Raw genomic sequence first — 20,168 nt, forward strand, 5'->3', positions numbered from 1 at the left:
GATGTAGCGTTATTACAATATTGCTAATATGCTATATATAAATAAGTATGTGGACACCCCTTCAAATGACTGGATTCGGCTATTTCAACCACACCCATTGCTGACAGGTATATAAAATAAAGCACAGAGCCATGCAATCTCCAAAGACAAACCATTGCAGTACAATGTCCTTACTGAAAAGCTCACTGACATTCAACGTGGCACCGTCATTGGATGCCACCTTTCCAACAAGTCAGTTTGTAAAATTGCTGCCCTGCTAGAGATGCTAAAGTCAACTGTAAATGCTGTTTTTGTGGAAACATCTAGGAGCAACAACGGCTCAGCCGTGAAGTTGTCAGCCACACAAGCTCACAGAATGGGACCGCCGAATGCTTAAGTGTGTCCTCGGTTACAACTTCGTGTGTCCTCGGTTACAACACTCACTACCGAGTTCCAATCTGCCTCTGGAAGCAACATCAGCACAATAACTGTTAGTCAGGAGCTTCATGAAATGGGTTTCCATGGCCAAGCAACCACAAGCCTGCAATGCCAAGCATCGGCTGGAGTGGTGTAAAGCTCACTGCCATTGGACTGGTGTGATGAATCAAGCTTCACCATCTGGCAGTCCGACAGACGAATCTGGGATTGGCGGATGCCAGGAGAACGCTACCTGCCCGAATGCATAGTGCCAACAGTAAAGTTTGGTGGAGGAGGAATAATGGTCTGGGGCTGTTTTTCATGGATCGGGCTAGGCCCCTTAGTTCCAGTGAAGGTAAATCTTAACGCTACAGCATATGTTCTAGACCATTCTGTGCTTCCAACTTTGTTGCAACAATTTGGGGAAGGCCCTTTCCTGTTTCAGCATGACAATGCCCCCGTGCACAAAGCGAGGTGCATACAGAAATGGTTGGTCGAGAATGGTGTGGAAGAACTTGATTGGCCTCCACAGAGCCCTGACCTCAACCCCATCGAACACCTTTGGGATGAATTGGAAGGCCGACTGCGAGCCAGGCTTAATCGCCCAGCATCAGTGCCCAACCTCAGTAATGCTCTTGTGGCTGAATGGAAGCAAATCCCAGTAGCAATATTCCAACATCTGGTGGAAAGCCTTTCCAGAAGAGTGGAGGCTGTTATAGCAGCAAAGGAGGGACCATCTCCATATTAATGCCTGTGGTTGTGGAATGAGTTTTTCGATCAGCAGGTGTCCACATACTTTTGGTCATGTAGTGTACCGTTTTAAGTCCTTTCAGATGTCTGATGCACAAGGGGTCAAAAAGCTATAGAAGTCTTGATTAATTTACACCATATCAAGGCAGAGGGATGGAGGGTGATAATGAGGATGATGATGGTGACCTGAGTGGGAGGTAACTGTATCCCTCTGGTGAGGTAATGACCAGCACCTTCCTTATCTAATCTGCAGTCTTCGCTCTGAGCTGTGGTGTCCGCTTGTGTTATGTCATTAATGCATCTAAAACACACTGAACTTCATTAGACCTTATGCTCACTGGTCTCATCCAGAAGACGTTACATCACTGATGAAGGCAAATGCAGATGAGGGTTTATGTTAAATCAAAATGCAGGGATGTGTTATATTGTAAAATCAAAGGACGGTAGTCACTAGATGGTCATGTCAGAAACGCCATTGTAATTTTGTCACTAATGACAAACAAGTAGCCTACATTAGCTTTTTATTCTTAAATTAGTGGTAGTGTCAGGCTTAAGGTCAAGGTTGGGGTTAATGGTTAGAATCTTATTTGTGGTTAGAAAGAGCTGTAGCTCTGATCATTCCACCATGGCCAGTCACCAGGCAGTATGATGACCTGAAAAAAAGATCAAAGCTGCCCTCTTGTGGTTGTATGTGATACCAGTGACTGAGCAGTTAGGGAGAATATCTGACAGCTCATAGAATGTCTGGTGCACACACACTTTTGTTCAATGAAACTCGGAAACCAATGATCTAGAGAAATCCCATTATTGGATCCTAACCATGCTGAACTGTAATATATATCTTAATAATATTATTTATAATATTTTATTAATAATAATAATAATATATAATAATATATGCTTTTGGCAGCTTACATTCATGCGTGCATACATTTTACATATGGGTGGTCCTGGGAATCAAACCCACTATACTGGCTTTGCAAGCGTCATGCTCTACAAACTAAGTTATTGAGGACCACAAACTGTGATCACACACCAAACTGTGTCTGAAGGATCCTTCTCCATGTTTTCGAAAGGTCTAGATAGAAGAGTTTGTGCTGCCCAACCATTCAACAGCTGTTTTTATCATGTTATTATGTGCTATGACAATGCTATTACAGCTCTATTATCACACTGTAAGACTGGCTATGATACGGTGACAGTGATATATCATATTGGCTGTAATAGTGTGGCGATGAGAGTTGGCTTGAAGATCAAGAGCCTGAACCTTTTAGTGGGTGCTTCAGGGACAACAAAGTTTAAACAACTGGGACATAATATATGATATGGTAAAACAAGAATGCTTATCACTTATGCAAAGGAACAGTTTAAGTGCCAAATTTGTCCTCGTTTCCCTTTTAGCTTCAGATGTCATTTGTGAGGAAATAAACTATTAGTGTAAACAAAATACTTTACTGAAGACCATATTACACAAACCTACAGACCTACACATTCAGGATCTTAATTTGATCACCCTGTTGCAGGATAACTTTTCTGAAACTTTCCAGGAAATGTAAAACTTGTAGTGTATTTGAAGTTTGAAAAGGCTTCTGAAGTTTGCCATTTCCACTTTGAAATTCCAGACTTGATTTTCCCTTAAGAAAAATGTATTAACCCCTACAAAAATGTCCAATAATTATAATCCACACAATAATTCACATTTCTTGTGGCTGCAGGATTATTTTCCTGCTGTAGCAAACTGGCTCAAATTAAGATCCTACAACTGTATGAGGCATTCTAGGTACAGGAATTTTTCCTGGCCAAGTAATATGACCAGGAAAACATGCCCTGCATCCCAATACTTCCCTTTACGGGAAAAAAGACTGGAACAAGAATTATAGTGGATGAACACTCAGTCTAACCCATGCTTAAACCAATGCTTTTATATTTGTAGGGAGTAGGGCACTGATCACATCAACTCCTGGCCCTAGGAATTATTTACATCTTCTGGATGGCCTCTGTTTTGCAAACTCCGACCCAACTTTGGTATTTTGACATTTATTTCTACTCTATTTTCACGAAATGTATCCGTTATTGTTTCTTACAACCGACAAGAACTCTTGAACATTAGATCGGCAGTTACTTACCCCAATTCCTGCTTCTACTTCGATTCATCAGCCCTGGACTCTCTGTAATTCCAACCCAATTTCCGGGCTACCCAAGAGGAAGAACCGGTGTTACAGAGGCAAGAGTGGGGGATCCTGGTGAGATTAAGGCAAAGGGAAAACCGGCCACCTCTTCCCTCCATTCTACTGGATAATGTACAGTCACTAGATAATAAGATGGATGACCTCCGATCGCGGATTGGCTACAAACGGGACTCTCGGAACTGCAATATTCGTTGCTTTTCAAAAACCTGGCTCTCGGACAAGATAACCCCATGGTTATCCAACTCGATGGATTCTCCATTCACCGGGTGGATAGGACAGTGAAGTCAGGGAAATCGAGAGGGGAGGGGTTTGCCTCTTCATCAACTCTAAGTGGTGTGCTAATTCCAGTGCGGTGGAAGTGTCAACCCACTGTTCAACCGTCTTGGAATACCTGATGGTCAAATGCCGACCCTTCTATCTCCCGAGGGAGTTTTCAGCTGTCATAGTGACTGCTGTATACAGGACAATAAAAAGAACAAGCTGGCGCTTAACAAACTACACAAGGCTATAAACAAGCAGGAAAACCTATACCCAGAGGCTGCCTTTCTGGTTGCCGCAATTTTAATTTGGCGTCACTAAGACATGTGATGCCCTATCTTCCATCAACACGTCTCCAACGCCACAAGCAGGGATAAAGTCCTTGACCACTGCTATTGTGCATGAAGCAAACTTCACAATGAAGCATTAGGTACACCTCTACTCCACAATGATGGTCAATAGGTCAACTTTCAGCAACCAGATAAGTAGATAATAAGCAAGCATACAAGGCCCTCCCTTGTCCGCCATTCGGTAAATCAGATCATTACTGCATACTTTGACTTCCTGTTTACAAGCTGAAGCTGAAACAGAAAGTACCCACTATTCGCTCAGTTGAGAAATGGTCGCCAGAATCAGAGGTTATGCTACCGGATTGCTTTGCTAGCGTTGATTAGCATATGTTTTTCGGGACATTGGAAATGAATCAGCGACGTTGTACCCATGGTGAGGGTTTGCTGCTTCTCCAATCAAAAGCCCTGGATTAACACTGTGGTTGGTGCTAAACTAAAGAACAGGGCTACCGCACACAGAGCTTTGTCCTGGCCAAGTGATATGCTACAGCAAAAGACTGAAATAAGTACAAGAAGGCCTGCTATTTCCTTTGCAGAGTCATCAAATGAGCAAAAGGACAATTTAGGAATTAGGTGGAATCATATTGCACAGGCTCCAACACCCACCGCATGTGGCAGGGGCTACAGCCCATTAAGGATTATAAAGGAAGACCCAACCGTGATCTGCCTAACGATGCCTCTCTACCAGACAAACTCAATGCATTTTATGCACGTTTTGACAACAACAACATCGAGACAGGTGTGAGGGCTGTCACCGACCCAGAGGATTGGGTAATGTCGCTCTCTGAGGCTGAAGTGAGAGGGTCTTTAATTAGGTCAACACCCGCAAGGACGTGGGCCCGAAAGGTATTCCAAGGTGCATTCTCAGAGCATGGGCAAAACAGCTGGAAGGCATATTCACAATCATTTCCAACCTCTCCTTGTCCCAGTCTATAATCCCCACAAGTTTTAAGATGACCAAAATCATTCCTGTTCCTAAGAACTCTGAGGCTTCAAGCCACTATGACTACCTCCCTGTAGCAGTCACTTCTGTAATCATGAAGTGCTTTGAAAGGCTTGTTATGGCACACATTAACTCCACCATCTCAGCCACCCTAGACCCACTCCAATTAGCATACCGCCTCAAAAGATCCATAGACGACGCAATCTCGATTGCACTCCACACTGCCCTCACCGACCTAGATAAGAGGAATACCTTGTGAGAATGCTGTTCATTGACTACAGCTCAATGTTCAACACCATTGTCCCCTCCAAGATTGTCACCGAGCTTAGGACACTGGGTCTGAACACCTTGCTCTGCAACTGGATCCCAACGGGCCGACCCCAGAGGGTGAGGGTAGGCAACATCACCTCTGCCACGCTGACCCTTAACACAGGGGTGTGTGCATAGTCCCCTCCACTCCCTCTTCACCCACAACTGTGTGGCCACGCACGACTCCAACACCATTATCAAGTTCGCTGACGACACGACGGTGGTAGGCCTGGTCACCGATGACGATGAGTCAGCCTACAGGGAGGAGGTCAGTAACCTGGTAGTGTGGTGCTGGACCAATAACGTCTCCCTCAACGTTAGCAAGACCAAGGAGCTGATCGTGGGCTACAGGAAACAGGGTGGGTGAGCACGTCCCCATCCACATCGACTGGGAGGCAGTGAAGCAGGTAGACAGCTTCAAATTTCTCTGTGTCCAAATTACTAAAGACTTAAAAGGATCTAAACACACACGCACAGCCGTGAAGAAGACGTGACAGTGTCTCTTCCCCCTCAGGAGGTTGAAAAGGTTTGGCACGGGCCCTCAAATCCTTAAAAGGTTCTATAGCTGTACCATTGAGAGCATATTGACTGGCTGCACCACTGCTTCGGTTGGCAATAGCACCGTCCTCGATTGCATGGTGCTACAGAGGGTTGTGCAGACAGCCAAGAACATCACTGGGGCCGAGCTCCCTGCCATCCAGGACATCTATATCAGGCGGTGTGAAAAGAAGGCCCGGAAAGACTCATCAAAGTCTTCAACCACCCAAGCCATAGACTATTTTCTCTGCTGCTGCATGGCAAGAGGTACAGGTGCATCAAGTCTGACACCAACAGGCTCTTGAACAGCTTCTATCACCAAACAATACGACTGATAAATAGCTAACAAATTAGCCACACAGACTATCTGTACACCTTGCATCTTTAATGACCTCTTATTTTATTATGCACACTCACAGGGCCCTACACACTCACACACATCACACCCAAACACTCCATCATTTGTTCACTCACATATAATATGCACATGCATTTATACTCACTCTACACAACCGCACACCCAGTCACATACAAGCTGCTGCTACTCTGTTTATCCTATATCCTGTTGCCTAGTCACCTTACCCCTCTACATACAGTTCATTCGGAAAGTATTCAGACCCCTTGACTTTTTCCACATTTTGTTACGTTACAACCTTATTCTACAATGGATTTTTTATTTTTATAAATCCTCATCAATCTACACACAATACCCCATAACGGCAAAGTGAAAATAGGTTTTAGAAAATGTTTGTAAATATATTCAAAATAAAAAACAGAAATACCTTATGTACTTAAGTATTCAGACCCTTTGCTATGAGACTCGAAATTGAGCTCAGGTACATCCTGTTTCCATTGATCATCCTTGAGATGTTTCTACAACTTGATTGGTCATGATTTAGAAAGGCACACACCTGTCTATATAAGGTCCCACAGTTGACAATGCATGTCAGAGCAAAAAGCAAGCCATGAGGTTGAAGGAATTGTCTGTAGAGCTCCAAGACAGGATTGTTTCGAGGCCTAGATCTGGGGAAGGGTACCAAAAAATGTCTGCAGTACTGAAGGTCACCAGGAACACAGTGGCTTCCATCATTCTTAAATGGGAGAAGTTTGGAACCATCAAGACTCTACCTAGAGTTGGCCGCCCGGCCAAACTGAGCAATCGGGGGGGAAGGGCCTTGGACAGGGAGGTGACCAAGAACCCAATGGTCACTCAGACAGAGCTCCAGAGTTCCTCTATGGAGATGGAAGAACCTTCCAGAAGGACAACCATCTCTGCAGCACTCCACCAATCAGGCCTTTATGGTAAAGTGGCCAGACGGAAGCCAAAAGGCACCTAAAGGACTCAGACCGAAGAGAAACAACATTCTCTCGTCTGATGAAACCAAGATTGAATTCTTTAGCCTGAATTCCAAGCGTCACGTGTGTAGGAAACCTTGCACCATCCCTACGGTGAAGCATGGTGGTGGAAGCATCATGCTGTGGGGATGTTTTTCAGTGGCAGGGACTGTGAGACTATCAGGATCGAGGGAAAGATGAACGGAGCAAAGTACAGAAAGATCCTTGATGAAAACCTGCTCCAGAGCACTCAGGAACACTGGGGTTCTCCTTCCAACAGGACGACAACCCTGACCACACAGCCAGGACAGTGCAGGAGTGACTTCGGGACAAGTCTCTGCATGTCCTTGAGTAGCCCAGCCAGAGCCCAGACTTGAACCTGATCGAACATCTCTGGAGAGATCTGAAAATAGCTGTGCAGCAATGTTCCCATCCAACCTGACAGATCTTGAGAGCATCTGCAGAGAAGAATGGGAGAAACTCCCCAAATACAGGTGTGCCAAGCTTGTAGCATCATACCCAAGAAGACTCAGGATGGTAATCACTGCCAAATGTGTTTCAACAAAGTACTGAGTAAAGGTCTGAATACCTATGCAAATGTGATAGTGCAGTTTTGTTAGTTTTTTTGCTAAAATGTCTAAAAACTTGTGCATGAAGCAAACTTGACAATGAAGCATTAGGTACACCTCTACTCCACAATGACGGTCAATAGGTCAACTTTTAGCAACCAGATAAGTAGATAATAACCTAAATGGCAGCTGACAATACTCCTTCTGGCTACATCTAGAAGTTTCATCCACATACTTTATGGCCAAATTGACATTACACATTAAACATGTGTTTCTCCCTTTGATTTTCCTCCTCTCATCCCCTCCTTTCCCCTCCATCCCTCCCAGCTTTGCAACCTCCCTATGCCCTTCAAACCAACTCTGTGTCGGAGACAGGCTTTTAATTTCATCTCCCCTTACTTCCAGCTCAGCCCTTTCCTATGGCGATCAATAGGAACAGGATCCATTGCTCCAGGCTCTGTAATCCGATGATGGCTGGTGCCAGGTTCTGACACTAATAGAGGTCACTCTGTCTCAGAGTCTCGGACCCCTAGCAGAGCCACGAGCAGGTAGGCAAAGCCAGATCCGTTAAATAACAACACACATCCCATCCTCTAACCAGGAATGAAGACATGCCATCCTTTTCATCAGCTAACTGTGGCCTTGGACCACTACTGTATCAGCAACCCTGAAGGTATTCTTCTTAATAGAAGAGAACAAATACCAGAAGACTTGAAAGGAATTATTTTTCACTTTCATGGCATTACTATTTATGGATAATGACATTGTCTTCTGACAAATGGCGTCATGCTAAAGTGGCACATGTTTCCAGGAGCCAGCTGCCTTGCAAACTGTGGAAAAATCTAAATTTTGTTCATCGGCATGATACTAGTTCCTAACTTCTGAAAATCACTGAGCTTTCCCATTGATCGCTATGGAACACCAGCAGACCTAAAGGCCTGAAAACATTTGTTATCAAAACATTATTTCTAAACATTTCTTCATTATTCTTATTTTTTCAGAAGGATCATTATGGCCTGACAGAGCACTGTATAATTCATTAACACTCTTGTCATCTTCTTGTCATTTAGTTCTTTCAGAGCAATTTGTTTGTGTAAAAATGTAAATTCCTTTTATCTGGTTACCTGACAGTCAGTTTCTATTGGCCTTTTATTGCTTGTGCAGTGGGTTCTGTTTCCAATCTAATCCAGACCCACATAATGGTTAGTATTTGATAACTGTAGGCAGATAATAACCCAAATCTAGTCTTGAGTTTCAGTAATGTAAATTAGCCATGACAAGAGACAGTGCAAAATTGTCTCGCCACAAATTAGCTCATGTTAACACAATTTGGCTCTGTAATTTCACTGTGCACATCATGTTGGCATTGAGTCATTCCATGTCATTTCAGCAAGCCATAACACCCACCATCTCAGATTGTTCTAAAATAATTTAGGTAGTTAGAAACAGGTAAGATAGGCATTACTGAAACATTATTTTGTTGAAATGTAATTTGATCACTTAGAAATTAAGCTAATTAAGTGCATCTAAATTGGCCATTTTAATGTATAGCATTCAGATAATACTCAATAAATATAGTACCCAAAATCCGATCGGGACCAAACTTCTTCCTACAAATGAACACATGAGAAATCAAATGAAATGGTCAAAACATTTTTACCTGTTCAGAGATATTAGTCATTGAAGTCACTTGCATTATTTACCATAAATTAGTGTGAATATACCAGGTTTTGACCACTAGATGCAGCGGTTCCTACTATACTGCTACACTCTTTCATACATTCTGCTTATTTCTTGAGTTTATTTTTAGATGATAATAATACAATAATAATTTATTTAACTTGTTTAGCGCTTTTCATTCAATTAAATAATCTCAAAGTGCATAAAAAGCGAAACAAACAACATATTTAAATTGAGATGGTACAGATGGAGATTGAATGTCTCTATTTGGCTTGGGATTAAAGGCTGGGAGCTGAGGCATTTTGGATTGGAAAGGCAGTGTAGCTTCATGAGAGGGGGCATCGATGGTACAGCCAGAGAGAAACAAAGACAGTCTGACAAACAGTTCACAACGTCTGCTTCTCTAATAGTCAGTTCCTCTATTGGACCCACTCCTCTGTAGGTTCTGGTCCTCCTTTGCTGAACATGTGGCACCCACTAGGGTGATGCCACGGCTGCTGTAAAGCGCACAAATAAACACCCCATCTTGGCAGTAGTCAAGAACAGTCCCTGAGCCTCTTCTGCCATCTCTAGAAACAGCATGCAGTACTTGTTGTAATTCTTCCCGGCAGATTAAACAACAGAGCCGGGATGCATTATTTGAATCAAAACAGCCAGCCAGCTATAAGCCAAAAACACTGTATATACTTTCCAATCACAATTCTGCAACTCTAAAAGTCAAGATCACGAGATGTAAGTGATCAACCCCCAGAGCAGTCAAACCCCAAAACATCTATAGAAAAAAATGCTACAAACATCCGATAGATCACAACATTTTCTTTGCAACTTTGTTTAGAAAACCAATAGCTTTTGTTGATGATGAAAATAAATTGTGTGGCCATCATTACAATTCAAGCAAGTTCTCCATGAAAGCAATTCAGTTTGTCCTTCTCTTAGAAACCTAATTCTTCAACCCCAACTCTCCTTGAATAGTCCAACACATAGAAGATCTCTGAGATTGGGGGGGATTATCATACTGTATGAAGAATTTTGCTACAAGCCCAAAACTTTGATGGAGAAATGGGCTAGGGGCTAAAATGTGGCGACAACCCTAAAAAAATAAAAACAATTATAAACCATTGCATGGCAGTCGTATGTTTTTCAATAAAATTCCTAGAAAGCAGCTCCATCTATAGTGTGATTAGTGACATTTACTATTAAACCCAACCCAGCCCAATACCATTACAGTTGCAAAACAATATACAGTGTGCGTTTGGGACTGTTGCCATTGAAGAGCATTATAGGCCATAACATTGAAACCATTCGAACTGTGGTAACTTAAGGGTTTGCTTGTTCACCGTGAATGATCTAGCACACACAAAGAGGCTTTTATGGAATTGCTTTTATGGAAGACTGGTATGAATTGTCGGCAGAAGCTACTGGTTTTCTATCCAAAGTCGCTAAGGAAATGTTGTGATCTAAATAATAAACGCAAGAGACCAGCAAAATGTATAAAAGAGCGTGGCAGTATAGCAGGAAAAGTGGCATCTAGTGGTCAAAATCTAGTACTTTCATACTAATTCATGGTAAATAATGCAAGCAACTTGAATGACAAATTTCTTTGAATGACAAATAACCTTCACCAGATTCACAGGGAATACATTACATACAGTTTCAGTCAAAAGTTTGAACACACCTACACATTCAAGTGTTTTTCTTTATTTTTACTATTTTCTACATTGTAGAATAATAGTGAAGACATCAACGCTCTTAAATTACACATGTGGAATCATGTAGTACCCAAAAAAGTGTTATTCAAATGAAAATATATATTTTTTAATTTTACCTTTATTTAACTAGGCAAGTCAGTTAAGAACAATTTCTTATTTTCAATGACGGCCTAGGAACAGTGGGTTAACTGCCTGTTCAGGGGCAGAATGACAGATTTGTACCTTGTCAGCTCGGGGATTTGAGCATGAAGTCCAACGCTCTAACCACTAGGCTACCCTGCCGCCCCCTATTCAAAGTAGCCACCCTTTGCCTTGTTGACAGATTTGCACAGTCTAGGCATTCTCTCAACCAGCTTCACCTGGAATGCTTTGCCAACACTCTTGAAGGAATTCCCACATATGCTGAGCACTTGTTGGCTGCTTTTCCTTAACTCTGCGGTCCAACTCATCCCAAACCATCTCAATTGGGTTGAGGTCGGGTGATTTTGGAGGCCAGGTCATCAGGTCATCTGATGCAGCACACAGCCTGGAGGTGTGTTGGGACATTGTCCTGTTGAAAAACAAATGATAGTCCCACTAAGCGCTAACCAGATTGGATGGCGTATCACTGCAGAATGCTGTGGTAGCCTTGCTGGTTAAGTGTGCCTTGAATTCTAAATAAATAACAGACAGTGTCACCAGCAAATCACCCCCACACCATCACACCTCCTCCTCCATGCGTAACGATAGGAATCACACATTCGGAGATCATCCGTTCACCTACTCTGCGATCACAAAGACACAGTGGTTCAGAACCAAAATAACACATTTCCACCGGTCTAATGTTCATTGCTCGTATTTTTTGGCCCAAGCAAGTCTCTTCTTCTTATTGGTGTCCTTTAGTAGTGGTTTCTATGCAGCAATTCAACCATGAAGGCCTGATTCACTCAGTCTCCTCTGAACAGTTGATGTTGAGATGTGTCTGTTACTTGAACTCTGTGAAGCATTTATTTGGGCTGCAATTTCTGAGGCTGGTAACTCCAACGAACTTACCCTCTGCAGCAGAGGTCAATCTGGGTCTTCCTTTCATGTGGTGGTCCTCATGAGAGCCAGTTTCATCATAGCGCTTCATGGTTTTTGCAACTGCACTTGAAGAAACTTTCAAACTTCTTGAAATTTTCCAGATTGACTGACCTTCATGTCTTAAAGTAATGTGAGCATTTAGTCACGGTAATTAGTCTTCTCCAAGTTCTGATGATGCTGATCGTCATTAGTACCCCACCAAACTAACTAACTGCCTGGTACTCAGCACTCTGTTAATCAAACACTTCATGAGAGCCCATGAGCTCATATTGCACACTACTTACAGGCAATGCAATTGCGTGAGAAAACAGAGTGATGGCCTCAATTAAAAGAAGAGGACCCCATCAGCTTTCTACAGGATAGGCCTACTATATTTATTTCTTAACTTTCCTACTATTAAACACATTGCTTTTCTTTAAAACAGGACTATAGCCTACCTGGCTTGGATGAAAATGAACCACGAGAAAGCGTCCTCCATTTGTTATTTAAGTGCATACAGTAGATTACATTTATATTTTTCCCCTTCCCCTGTTTCGAGACAGATGTAGGATAATGGTCCATTCTAAATCAAAAGACATTTCACACATACTATTTAGTATATGTAAAGACAAGATTAAATCAAGAATCGTCTGATGGGTGACAATATTAGCCTGTCACTTGTGAATAATATATTATCACTAGTGAATGATGCCCAACTTGTGTCCAGTAAGGCAATAAACAGCGCATGACTTTTTTTGCAACTTTTTCAAATCATAGTTGCACACCTTATGTAGCCTAGCCAATAGGCCTATATGTTTTGATAAGGTTTGTATCACAACTAAAGTGGCTTAATAAATTCTTAAAATGAAGCATACTAATCCGCTTTACAACAGCTGTAGAGCCTAACTGGCATACTGTACATACACAGCGCATGAGTTTCAAGTTTGGGGAAGATCATTTTCACCATAAAAATACACCTTTATAACAAAAGCATTACATGCATAATCGCATTTGTGGTCACTTTTGAGAATGGGGTTTTCTCGCTATGGAACATTCGGACTTATAGCCTACTGCCATGTGCACATTGCTGTGCTTATAATATGAAGAAATAGCCTAATAATTTTTCAACATTTTAAGCTAAACACTGTTGCTTCAGCCTCATTGCTTAAAAAGGTTTTTTGGTTCAAGTGGTTGTATTTATTTGGGATGTATTGCATCACACAACTGTCCAAGACTATGTTTGTAATATTTATTTCTCGCACAGAATAGAATAGGTCAACTTTTCTACTATGGGGGAGAGTAAATTGAAATAGGCTAGTGCTTTTACTGTTCATTAGGCCTACTCATCATGTTGACTGACAAAAAGTAAATGTAGACAGTTCTTCCAATATCTTCAATATGCGCCTTGGAATTGGATAAGGACGCACGCAGTTGTGTCCCCGATGTGCCGGTCTTCACTTGTAGCCTTTGAGACAGACCCGATCACGTGACGGGCATTGGCTAATAATAATTGACCTATTTGAGAGAGCCATGTGAGTGAGAGGGGCTTTGAAGCATGCAGCCAGGAGAAGGGATTTATAATTATTATATTCAGCCCAAGGGCACAATGGCCACTGGCCGCAAAAGGCATGTTTTTTATTAAGGGGCATTATGGCCACACAAAGGGGATCCCGCCGGAAAATTTGAGGCATTATCAAATTGTGAATGAGAGACTGATGAAGTGTGTACAGCCTAGAGGTTGACCGATTAATCGGCATGGCCAATTAATTAGGGCCAATTTCAAGTTTTCATAACAATCGGTAATCTGCATTTTTGGATGCCGATTATGGCCGATTACATTGCAATCTACGAGGAGACTGCGGGGCAGACTGACCAACTGTTACGCGAGTGCAGCAAGGAGCCAAGGTAAGTTGCTTGCTAGTATTAAACTTATCTTGTAAAAAACAATCAATCTTAACATAATCACAATTGAACTACAAATGGTTGATGATATTACTAGTTTAACTAGCTTGTCCCGCATTGCATTTAATCAATGCGTTGCCTGTTAATTTGTCATCGAATCACAGTCTACTTCGCCAAACATGTGATGATTCAACAAAAGAGCATTAGCGCCAGGGTATATGCAGCAGTTTGGGCCGCCTGGCTCGTTGCGAACTGTATGAAGACCATTTCTTCCTAACAAAAACCGTAATTAATTTGCCAGAATTTTACGTGATTATGACATAACATTGAAGGTTGTGCAATGTAACATCAATATTTAGACATAGGGTTGCCACCCTTTCGATAAAATAAGGAACGGTTCCGTATTGTTTTCAAAATTATAGTTTCTGGATTTGACCATATTGATGACCTAAGACTTGTATTTCTGTGTGTTATTATACTATAATTAAGTGTATGATTTGATATTTGATAGAGCAATCTGACTAAGAGGTGGTAGGCAGCAGCAGGCTGATAAGCATTCATTCAAACAGAACTTTCCTGCGTTTGCCAGCAGCTCTTTGCAATGCTTGAATCACAGAGCTGTTTATGACTTCAAGCCTATCAACTCCCGAGATTAGGCTGGCAATACTATAGTGCCTATAAGAACATTCAATAGTCAAAGGTATATCAAATACAAATGGGATAGAGAGAAATAGTCCTATATTTCCTATAATAACTACAACCTAAAACCTCTTAACTGGGAATATTGAAGACTTGTGTTAATTAAAAGGCACCACCAGCTTTCATATGTTCTCATGTTCTGAGCAAAAAAATTAAACGTTAGCTTTTTTGGCACATATTGCACTTTTACTTTCTTCTCCAAACACAGTGTTTTTGCATTATTTCAAATTGCATTATTCAAATTGAACATGTTTCATTATTTATTTGAGACTAAATTGATTTGATTGATGTATTATGTTAAGTTAAAATAAAAGTGTTCATTCAGTATTGTTGTAATTGTCATTATTACAAATATATATATATGAAAATTGGCCGATTCCTCGATATCAGCTTTTTTTGGTCCTCCAATAATCGGTATCGGTATTGGCGTTGAAAAATGCTTTCATGCAACTTTTTAAAAATCATTAAAAATCTAAACCTATAGCCCAAAGCCTTGTATCACAACTAAAGTTACATAAATAACTCTAAATGAAGCATATAGGAGTACCTGTTTCTTTGTTAGCCGCTCAACACAGAAATGTTGCATGTGCGCACTCCCTCAAATAATTTGGAGAAAATATCCTTTCTATTTTATTCAGCTGTGTTTAACTGTATTCTTCACACTATAAAATAATATAAAACAATGTCACAGAATTCTAAGCAAATCTTGTCTGTTAAATTATCTAGTGTAGCCCACAGCCATCTAGCATAGCCGGATCAGGGCCTAACATAAGGACAACTCAGAGTATGCTATACTGTGCTTCTGCAATAGACTACATTTTATTCATATCATGTTTCTTTAGACCTGTCTAAAATAAATCATGGATTTATTGTGACGGTGTAGGCTACATTACATGGATGTATTAGACTTTTTTATTTAAATGTTCCAAAGGTCTGCCTCAAAGGCTTGTAGGCCATGTGTGGAAGCCAGGCGATGCTAAATGTGTTAATGTTCATTAACGGTCAATTACCGTGAGACTGGCAGTTATTTGCTTGACAATCACCGGCTGACAAAATTTCATGACAGCCACAACCCTAGGTGGGGGGTGCATGGGTGGCTTTTTGACAACAACAACAACAACAAATCCTCATGTCTTACTCATTGGTAGTAAGAAGTCTGGTCCAAATTGGATATTTTTGACCTCTATTTGTTAAATATTAGCTGGATCCTATAAATTAAAATGGCTAGTTTGGGTGCAATCAATAAACTTAATTTCTCAGAGATCTAAATCAATTTCAACAAAATATTTCATGGATTCAATTTGATCTGTTATTAACTACAGAAGCAATTTCAGGACAATCTGAAATGGTGGGTTTCAAAATCCTCTTTCTTGTGCTTTTTTTAAGTGGAATGACCCTATTACAAGCCATTTGTCCTGATGAACTTTTATTACTGTACTGAGGATATGTGATGTGTGTGTGTTTCTGTGCATGCGTGCGTGCGTGCGTGCGTGCATGCATTCGTGCGTGCGTGTGTGTCAATATCACAGGAACAACCTTCAGAGAGTAAAAAGGAAATGACAGTGAAATCCACAGTGAAGCAGACTTTATGAATGAGCTTGTGTTGTTCAGGAAGCCTATAAAATAACAGAAAACTAATGTAGGTGCTATTTGTGCATGACTGTGGTATGTTAACTTGCCCTTGTTAAATTGTCAGGAATATACTCAAATATTTTGATCAATACTTTATCTGAAGTGTATGGTTAGTAACTTCTTAGGCCGGATATCATTGAATCAATCTGATTAGGCCTACAGAAGAGGCCTTCATCCCATTCTAAAATAACAGATCTGTATCCATTAATTTCCTCTGTGTTTCCTATCAGGATGTACAATTTCACAGTCAGTTACCAGACCAAGGGAGTCAGTACTTCAAAGAATGAACCCTAATATTTTAGAACATCAAACACTGAAGCTACAAAGGCGCAAAGCAAGGTGATGAGGAAAGCATATTGTCAAACAAAGAGTTATCTATTGGAGTATTTAAGGCATAGTTCACCCAAATTTCAAAATGAAATTGGTTTCCTTACCCTGTAGGCAGCCTATGGACAAGGTATGACAGCAATCCATGCACTGGTTTTATTTCCCTGGTACTGTTTCGAAATGCAAATGTTTAAGATTTTTTGGCACAAATCCCATTCAGGTCATGGGACCAATATTATAATTTTTTATGTCTAAGCCAGCCGAAAGTATCTCAGATGTATTGTGAAGCTCAACAAAGTCCCTTATTATAGAAAGCAGTTTTAACAGATATTAATTAAAAAATATATATAAATAATTGCATTTTTATATTAATAATGATATTTTATATCAAAAAGTATTTATCAATATCAAAAATGTGAATTGTTTATATAACATTTTCAATTGTCAATATGAATTATTCAAATGTTTTATATCTATAATTTAATTATTGATATCAATAATGTATTTATATCAAACATTTTATTATAATGACCTTTTTAATTTTATTTATTTAACCTTTATTTAACTAGGAAAGTCAGTTAAGAAGAAATTGTTATTTACAATGACGGCCTACCCCGGCCAAACCCGGACGATGCTCGGCCAATTGTACGCCGTCCTATGGGACTCCAAATCATGGCCCGATGTGATACAGTCTGGAATCAAACCAGGGACTGGTTCATGGGGGCGGGATTACATTTGCATGCTCCTACAAAGTCACTGTCTACAAACCCATTGCAGTCTTCCCATTTTGCTACCTTAAAATTAAATCAAAACATGTATTACATTTGATATTTTTCCATAAAATTAAATCAAAAGATTTATTGAATTTTATAATTTTCCTGCTGATGTACACAACCTACTCCACATTTTCAAAGTGAAAGAAAAATGATAGAACATTTTCCAAATGTATTGAAAATAATAAACTAAGATGTCTTGATTGCAGATGTTTCCACACCCCAGAGTTAATAATTGGTGGAAGCACCTTTGGTAGCCATAACAGCTGTGAATAATTTTGAATAACATTATACCAGCTTTGCACAACTCTTAGGGCAACATATATGCATCGTTTTTGTCAAAATTGCTCAAACTCAGTACATTTGGTTGGGAATCACTGCAATATTCAATGATTGTCACTGATTATCAATCAGATTAAGGTCAGGACTGAGACTACTAGACCATTCAGGAACACCCAACACTTCTTGGAAAGTCATTCTGGTTTGTCTGACATTAGAATTTGTGTAAATGTTTAGCTGAAAAATGATAATTCTTATTATAAACCTTTTGATATCAACACTTCTAATTATTGACATAACCTTTAAATTACTCATATAAAAACGATTTCTCAATTGAATCCTATGGGGATCTATTGAAATTAAAAATGCAATTATTGATTTGAAAAATTATAATTATTGATATTGAAATTCCATTATTGATGTAAAAAAATACAGTTATTGATATAAAAAAATATAATGAATATATGTTAATACGGCTTTCCATACACTTATAGATGATTTCAACATGATTAACTAAAAATGATAATATCGGTCCCATGGCTTGAATGGGATTTGTGCCAATGCTAAATTGGATTTGTGCCACAATTGTATTCTGAAACAGTGCCAGGGAAAATAAACCAAACAATATATTTCTGTCATACCTTGTCAATACACTGCTTACAGGGTAAGGTAACTGATGCCATTTGTCATTTGGGTGAACTATCCCTTTAAATATCTTCAGACGTGCACTTCGGGCGCTCAGCATCCAGCTACTAAAACCAATAATGCATCGTGGTTCCTCCACTCTACCTCCGGTGGGAATGCAAAGATGGATCGGATCAATCATAAACTTCTCTCGGAAGCCTACCTTGGCGCTACGCCATCCGCCCCAAGAATGAACGCGCTCGCGCTACCCCATTCACGGAAGCGCGTCTCCATCTCCACAGTAGGAGGGCTCAGCCCTGTTGTGATTGTGAATGATTGACATCCAATGGGCTGACATCACACTCATGTCTACCTATCTGTTTCAAGTAGGCTAGTCTAAATGCAATGCGTACCATTAGGCTACATTTGTTCAGTTTTTTCCCCCCAAAAAAAGCATCAATTGCACACGATGGATAAACATACTAGTTTTGCGGTATATAAACCCTAAATTAATCGACACCAACAACAACCACTTTATACTCTCTTACCAGTCGGACTTGACATATTTCCGAAAGGCTTGTCTCGACAGGTCTTGGTAGTTTTGAGGCTCCGCCGAGATGCCTTGCGCCCGAGTCCTGGTCCTCGGTCCTATAAGTTGAGCGCTGGGCAATACGGACTGACATTTGTGCAGTTTCCTCTTCAATTCTTGGATCTCGTCCTCCCTGTCCGCCAGACGCCTCTCCAAGTCCCGTATCCTGTCCTCCTTCAACATTAAAATCTTGGCAAAGTCCTCTTCCAGGTCGCTCATGATGAAATCTGCGGAGACTTCACTTGTTTCCCCTCGAAAAACACAATTCCGATATTTACGGTCAGAATTCCGTTGTTTTACAATGGGATAAACGAGGCTCCGCCGTGCGTATTGAGAAGGATCCCTTTGTAATCCACGTGTTTTTTTCGGAAGGTGCTGAGAGGAGGGGATTTAAATCGGTGTTTAAAACAGTCGAGCCGGCGGTTGATAAATCCAAGAAGCACTGGTCCACATACAGAGACCCTGACCCTCCAGGGAAGTTGGGAACTATTGATGATCCTTCATTGACAAACCAATTAGAGCAGCCCTTCCTCTGTGGGGACGCAGGCCGTCATGCTGCAGAGAAACTCGGTGTGCGCTCCAGACTGTAACGGCGACTCTGCATCACTGACTGCCCCAACACAGCCTAGAGATTTTTTTGCGTTGTCAAATTCTCACCGTTACAATCACCAACATAAAGCTTCTGGAACGCCCTTTGATCCAAGAGGCTGACCCAGCCCAGTGAAACTCGATCTGGCTAGGGATCTGATTTACAAGGTTGCTAGATTAGAGTGCTAGTTTGGGCATCCCCAAAAACACCCACCCTGCCGTTTTGTCATTAGACTAGCCTATATGCAACTCCTTTAGGCAATAACAACCCATGCAATTACTTTAGACATGGAATTTGTGGTTCCATACAAGGACCATTTCATTATTCAATTAAACATTTAGAGTCCCTCCAACTGAACACAATGTTTTATAGAATAAACTGTAATATGTAAACTGTAATCAGCACATCACTGTCACTATCCTTGGTGGTCTGTAGCAGAGTAGTACCCCAGCAAACATGATGTGGGCCCAATGTAGGCTACAATTTTGGCCTCACTTAGGCTTCCAACATTTGGCAAATCCAATGTGCCTTTGCTCATCAGCCTCACATTGGCCCCCAAGGCATTGGCCCAGTGTAGCCCAGTGTGGGCAGCCCATATCAGGCAGCCCTCACTTTGCCTAAAATAAGCCCATATTGTCCCAGCAAACATGCCCATATTGCCACGATGTGGGCCCAATGCAGGTTAAAA

The 20,168-nt window shown here is 40.9% G+C and overlaps 1 protein-coding gene across 1 annotated transcript in view; it reads right to left on the reverse strand.

Annotated features, from left to right (window-relative positions):
- Window positions 1-19,526, reverse strand: part of LOC112253028 (cGMP-dependent protein kinase 1) — a 143,618-nt gene extending 124,092 nt beyond the window's left edge. Inside the window, exon 1 of the mRNA XM_024424888.2 lies at window positions 18,851-19,526. Coding sequence (XP_024280656.1) covers window positions 18,851-19,110 — 260 coding nt within the window. The 5' untranslated portion in view covers window positions 19,111-19,526. The remainder of the gene's footprint in view (window positions 1-18,850) is intronic.
- Between the last annotated feature and the right edge of the window lie 642 nt (window positions 19,527-20,168).

Source organism: Oncorhynchus tshawytscha, linkage group LG06, assembly GCF_018296145.1.
Source record: "Oncorhynchus tshawytscha isolate Ot180627B linkage group LG06, Otsh_v2.0, whole genome shotgun sequence".
Lineage (NCBI taxonomy): Eukaryota > Metazoa > Chordata > Actinopteri > Salmoniformes > Salmonidae > Oncorhynchus > Oncorhynchus tshawytscha.